General features: G+C 41.5%; 1 protein-coding gene across 1 annotated transcript; it reads left to right on the plus strand.

Annotated features, from left to right (window-relative positions):
- The first annotated feature begins 2,539 nt into the window (after positions 1–2,539).
- LOC142346278 (uncharacterized) lies at positions 2,540–5,257 on the plus strand. The gene is made up of 2 exons (XM_075398792.1): positions 2,540–3,278; positions 3,441–5,257. The coding sequence occupies exons 1-2, from the start codon at positions 2,540–2,542 to the stop codon at positions 5,255–5,257; spliced, it is 2,556 nt and encodes an 851-aa protein (XP_075254907.1).
- The last annotated feature ends 1,142 nt before the right edge of the window (positions 5,258–6,399 follow it).

The following is a 6,399-nucleotide window of genomic DNA, read 5'->3' on the forward strand; positions in this document are numbered from 1 at the left end:
TTTTGCATTATTCCAAGCGAAGCACCCCTCACGAACATATATCCACAAATTGCCGTATAAATACAGTAGTTGGGGGGTACTATTTTATATGACCACTAGTGGTCATATAAACTTGTACTCCTCAACTACTGTATTCTACCACAATTGTTGGCTATATGCTCGTGAAAAAACTTATGTTAATCAAAAAACCAGAAAGTTACCATAGAAATTGCTATCATCAGAATCTTTTAAAACACTCTTTTTCCAGCTGACTGTTACCATATTGGCAAAAGAGCTGCTAGGATAGCAGAACTTGTTTCGGAGATTTTGAAATGATTATAATGTACTTAATTTTTTTTCAGACGCAACGTTGAAGAGTGAATTACACTAATATTTGAAAGAACCTCATATTTTTCTGCACGTTTTTGAATGCAATTCAAAATCATTGGCTCTTTAATTGATGAGAAACTTTTTAAAAAAGAGTGCGACTTATACTGCAAATTAGTTTAAAAACAACTAATTCAGATGCATTAACACGTAAATTGTTCTCATGTTCTTAGCTGTCTGTTTCTATTATTCTCCGCATTTCATTTTTGCAAGTATAAATGCTCTTCTTTGGACTGAGAACAATTTTTTGCAAAACTTAAGAGCAACTGAAACTCAAACTTGTTGCCGTAAAAGTAGCCAATATTGGTCAAGCTGCGGTCAAGTTATGGTTAAATGAGCTCTCATCCTCACACTTACTTCACAGAGGCAATGGATTGATCTATCGATCACTGGCTTGAATCACACAACTTACCCCTCAAAAGCGTCATATGGAAAGCTATCAGGCGAAAAGTGCGTAGTACAAAAGATCTCGGGTCTTTCTCATTATCCCCCCATCTTAGTGGTCAGATAACCAAAAGCCCCCCAATCATAGTAAATATACCCTGATGGGGGGCTATAATTTCAGGGGGCTCTATAACGGGAAATACTCAAAATCTCATAACAAATAGTCGGTATACTATCCAAAAATATCCAAAGAGTCGTACGAAATCATCCTAACTAGTCGTACCCAAATCTGATATATCAGAGTATGGATCTTTTCCGTTTGTGCCCCCCCCCCCCAGTACGTTATGCTCCCCCCAGTGATAGAGCACGTGTCATTACATAGTAAATCATTATGTAAAAATATTGCACGTGCTTCTGGGGGTTGCAAATAATATGCACCCACTAAGCTGGGGGGCACAAACGGAAAAGATCCCAAAGTATAAATAAAAGACGGGAAAATTAACTGGCAAATAAAAATATAGAATTGGAATTTCGTTAAAAATTTCAGACACAGCTTTTAATTTAGGGGTTTTGGTAGGTGGGGGTTGATGGGAACGCTGTTGATGGGGGGTTGAAGGTCCTGGTGGGGGAATAAGGACGGGTGTCGTTAGGTGAGAGATAGATAGGCTTGGTTGCGTGGGGAGGGCGATTAAGTCGGTGGAGGATACCGTAGCTTTGGGGTGGGGTTAGGCTCCAGTATGGTTGAGCTATGTGAGGGTACATAGGCTGAGAGAAGGGAAGGGTAGATAGGTAAAGGGGTCCTGTATTCTGAATAAGGACGAGACGATGTCACGGAGAAAAAAGTTTTCAATTAACTTTTTGAACATCAGTTTTACATTCAATTCTTTGAAATTATTTTTTTGAAATTAAACTACTGTTAAAATGCAGTGGGGACAGGTGGTGGGGGAGGTTTTATAAAAACTTTGTTCGGCGGCATTTTGGAAAGGACGCCTGTTGTGGTTAACAACCTTTTGACCTTCATATTGCGAGAGCTTTTAAACTTCAATTCAAGATGACTTCTTCAACAAACGCAACAATAAATTACCACGTGATTTGAACTAAGAAATCATAATTTCATCTGATTTTATCAACAACACTTGTTTCCTTTTGAGCTTGAGTTCTTCTTAAGCATAAAGCATTTAAGTCTTTAAAGCGTTTAAAGCAAGTCTAATCAACAAAAATAAGTGTTGCAACGCAACATTTAATGGTCCGCCGAAAAATAGGTTAAGGATAAAATAGTCGAAGCATTATGCACCCAAAGCATTCACTCTCTCAAAAATTTGTTGATAACCTTAAAAGGGGAAACTTAAAGGGAAATTGAAAAGCGGACCCCCCACTAGATACCATCATTCCCCCACATGTTATTCAAGTTGATTAACTTGTATAACTAGGTTGATTAACCTAACCAAGAGACCCGGTAGAGGATATCTAGTGGGGTAACTGTATACTCAAGATTCTGCATACTTTTTTTTGAAAAACTTCAGGGGAAGTCAATCTCTCTCTCTAGTTCTCATCGAGAACACGGTTTTTGTTAGCTTACTTTGCCCCCTGAAGTACTAAGACTAAGTTCGCGCGTAAAAATTGGCCGCACTTTTGCGGGGGGGATAGATACAACCCTATATTTACAACTTTCACGCTGTTTTAACTTGTTTCTGAGCTTTTAGCCACAAAAGATTTACAACAACAGATAAAGACAAAGAATAAAGCAAGAAAAAAGCAAGGAACAGTGAGACAACAGCATATCAGAAACATGCCAGAAAATCTAGAACTTCTTCGAAAGTCGCGTGGGGCTCACAGAGGAGTTGCAACGAAACTCTACAATGAAGCAGACGGCATAATGAACAAACCGTTCACACTTATCAATGAAGACGACCTTATTCGACTGCAGCAGATAGTTGAACTATTGAAGAAGAAGCAAGCCTTCCTATCTGAGCAGAACCAAAAGATTCAGTCTCTTTTTGATGATCCTGACAACTTGGACGATGAAATTGTTGAGACAGAGGAGTATGATGACAAGATATGCCAAAACATCGACTATGTTCATCGGTTTGTTCAGCGAAAGACAAGACACTCGTCACAAGAGAGCTCATTTGCAGCCGGAAGCACCACGATTTCGAGGAATATACAGAACATCAATCTACCAAAGCTCGACTTGCCCAGTTTTTCCGGAAACTACTTGGACTGGATCTCCTTTTATGATCGCTTCAAGGGAGCAGTAATAGATAACGATCAGTTGACAAACAGTTTGAGATTACAGTACCTGAAGTCAGCAGTGAAGGGAGAAGCTTCGAAGATGTTAACTTCAATCACAGTCACCGACGACAACTTCGATGTTGCAATGGAAATTTTGCAGAACCGATACGACAACAGGAGATTGATACTTCGAGCCCACATCCATGGAAATGTCTCATATCGACCAGTTTCACACGAAAACACACGGGAATTACGAAAACTTGTCGACACAATGGAGGAGCACAGACTTTCTCTTCGTAACATGGGACAACCAGTTGCGCATCAGGACCCTTTTTTTGTCTACTTGATTGCAGAAAAACTGCCCACCGAAACACGAAAGTTCTAGGAGCTTTCTTCAAAGGGGAAAGAACTACAGACCTATCAGGAACTAAAGACATTCCTGGAGGAACGTGTTCAAGCGTTGGAGTCAGCAGCACCAAGCAACAGTTCATCAAATACCGAAAAACGATCGCATACGCAACAAAATCAGCCACAGAGACAACTTCACACTCATGTTACGACAACGAATCAGCAATGCGAATGTTGTGAAGAGGAACACAGACTTTTCAAATGTGGTAAGTTCAAAGGTTTAGGTGTCAAGGAGCGAGCCCAGCTGATCAAAGTCAAAGGACTTTGTTTCAATTGTCTAAGACCAGGACACCGAGCAGAGAGTTGCGATGGTTCTTCGTGCCGCCAATGTGGACGAAAGCATCACACGTTGTTGCATCGAGAAGATGCGCATCAAGTCAATCAATTGAAAAACTCGTTGGGAAACAGCCGCAAAGCCAACGCAAGAGATCAGGAGAAGGTTTCATCTGCAGCATCCAGCAGTAATGCAGAACAAATAACTATCGATCAAAAGATAACAGCAGCCCTCACTCATGAAGACAAGACACAGGAAATTTTTCTTCAGACAGCAATTGTTCCTGTTAATGTTCAAGGAGAAATAGTATATCTGCGAGCAATTCTGGACTCTGCATCTCAGAATAATCTTGTAACTGAAGCTGCAGTACAAAGACTTCAGCTAAAGAGAAAGAGGAACAATACTCGTGTTTTTGGACTCGGAGGAAATGAAGTCTCAACTAATCGCGGATTTGTTGACCTTTGCCTTCAACCAAAAAACAAAGCACCAATTATCATTGACGCGTCAGTTTTAACGAAAATGACAAACGATTTACCTTCTCGGTATATCAACACAGACAATTGGGAGACAGTAAAGGAACTACAGTTGGCTGATCCCGACTTTAACAAGCCCGCCCAAGTTGATCTAATCATTGGAGCTGGACACTACGAGGACTTCATGGTTGGGAACAACAGACTGAAAGAGCCAAACATCCCCGTTACTTATCGGCTCTCAGTATTCGGTTGGTTAGTAATTGGACGCGAAAACGTGCAAACTTCCAATTCTTCCAGTTTGCAAACCTACTTTGTGTCATCATTTGAAGACAGTTTGCAGCGTTTTTGGGAAATCGAGGAAGTGCCTGCAACTAAACATCTGACCGACGAAGAAAGAAGATGTGAAGAACACTTCAAGTCAACCACACGAAGAAGCCCTGAAGGAAGGTTCATCGTAAAACTGCCGTTTAAGAACGAAATTGGAGAACTGGGGGATTCTCAGCAGCAAGCACAACGAAGACTTAGAAGTCTCCTTCATAGACTTCAAAAACAGCCTGATCTGTACAGAAGATACAACGAGTTCATCAATGAGTTCATTAAACTAGGACACATGGAAGAAGTACCAGCAAAGGAGATGCTACTGCCAATAGAGAAAAGCTATTATCTCAGCCATCACTGTGTGTTCAAGGACTCAAGTACAACTACGAAGCTGCGTGTAGTCTTTGATGGTTCAGCAAAGACTACCAGTGGAATTTCTTTGAACGATAGACTGATGGTGGGACCCAAGATCCAGAAAGATCTATTCAGCATCCTGATCCGTTTCCGTATGTATCCTGTAGCCCTTTCAGCAGACATTGCAAAAATGTACAGACAAGTGCAACTGGATACCGAAGATAAGGACTATCATCGACTACTTTGGAAGGAACCGAACTCAACAGATATAAAAACATTTAGGATGACACGCGTCACGTACGGAATAGCATCATCAGCGTTCCATTCTATTCGCCCATTACAAGTTTTAGCGGAAGATGTTACGGACAAAAATGTACAGCTAGGAATCACAACAGACATGTACGTCGACGACCTGTTGACAGGAGCACCGATCTGGAAAGCGCAATGAAACTGCAGGACTCAATCATAGCAGTTCTTTCAAAGGCAGGGTTTGAGATTCGCAAGTGGACTTCAAGTAACCCAGAACTTGTTGAAAGGCTACCTGCAAACTTTCGAGAAACTACCGACGAGATGACGATTAAAAGCGACGACTACAGTATAAAAACTTTAGGCGTCAAGTGGAACCCAAATCCAGACCACTTCAGTTTCATAGCAAAACTAGACGAAAAGACACCCATCTGCAAAACGCGAAATACTGTCAGAAGTTACACGGCTCTTTGATCCGTTGGGATGGCTTTCGCCTACAACAATTCAGTTCAAATCTTTTGTTCAACTGCTTTGGATGGACCGACTTGGATGGGACGAAGCTTTGTCGAAATGCCTTCAGCAACAGTACAGCCGACTCAGAGTTCAACTGAAGGAATTGGAAACTATTACACTGCCCAGAAAGGTAGTTTCAATCTCGCCAGCATCATCGGACATTGAACTTCATGTCTTCTGTGATGCATCAACTACAGCCTACGCCGCAGTTGTGTATATACGACAATCTTTCGACGGAACAGTTCGCACAAAGATGTTGACAGCAAAGACCAGAGTTGCACCAATAAGGAGTTTGTGCGTTCCCCGGTTGGAACTTTGTGCAGCACTTCTTGGAGCAAATTTGGTGGAAGCGATATCATCATCTTTGAACGATCAACGTTTCCCGACACCAAAAGTGTACGCTTGGACAGATTCAACGGTAACACTGGCTTGGCTGCAAGACTTTCCAAGAAAGTGGAAGACATTCGTTGCCAACCGTGTTGCAAAAATTCAGAACCTCATTCCATCCAGCAATTGGAATTTCGTGCCGACAGAGGAGAATCCTGCCGATTGCGCATCACGAGGAATCTCAGCCGCAAACCTAGCCAAACACAGCCTTTGGTGGAATGGACCCAGCTGGCTAGAAAAAAGCGAAGATTATTGGCCGAAGTCGGAATCAATTGAAGAACATCAGCATGCAGTGAACAACGAAGTGCAAGGAGAAACACTGAAGCAAACAACAATGGTTGTTACTCAGGAGAACAACTCAATAGTTCAGCTAATTCATCGAACATCCTCGTTTGGAAAACTGGTTCGAATTTTTTGTTATGTCAAGAAATTCATTCAGAAGGC

This window comes from Convolutriloba macropyga, chromosome 9 (assembly GCF_964194025.1).
Source record: "Convolutriloba macropyga chromosome 9, txConMacr16.3, whole genome shotgun sequence".
NCBI lineage: Eukaryota > Metazoa > Xenacoelomorpha > Acoela > Convolutidae > Convolutriloba > Convolutriloba macropyga.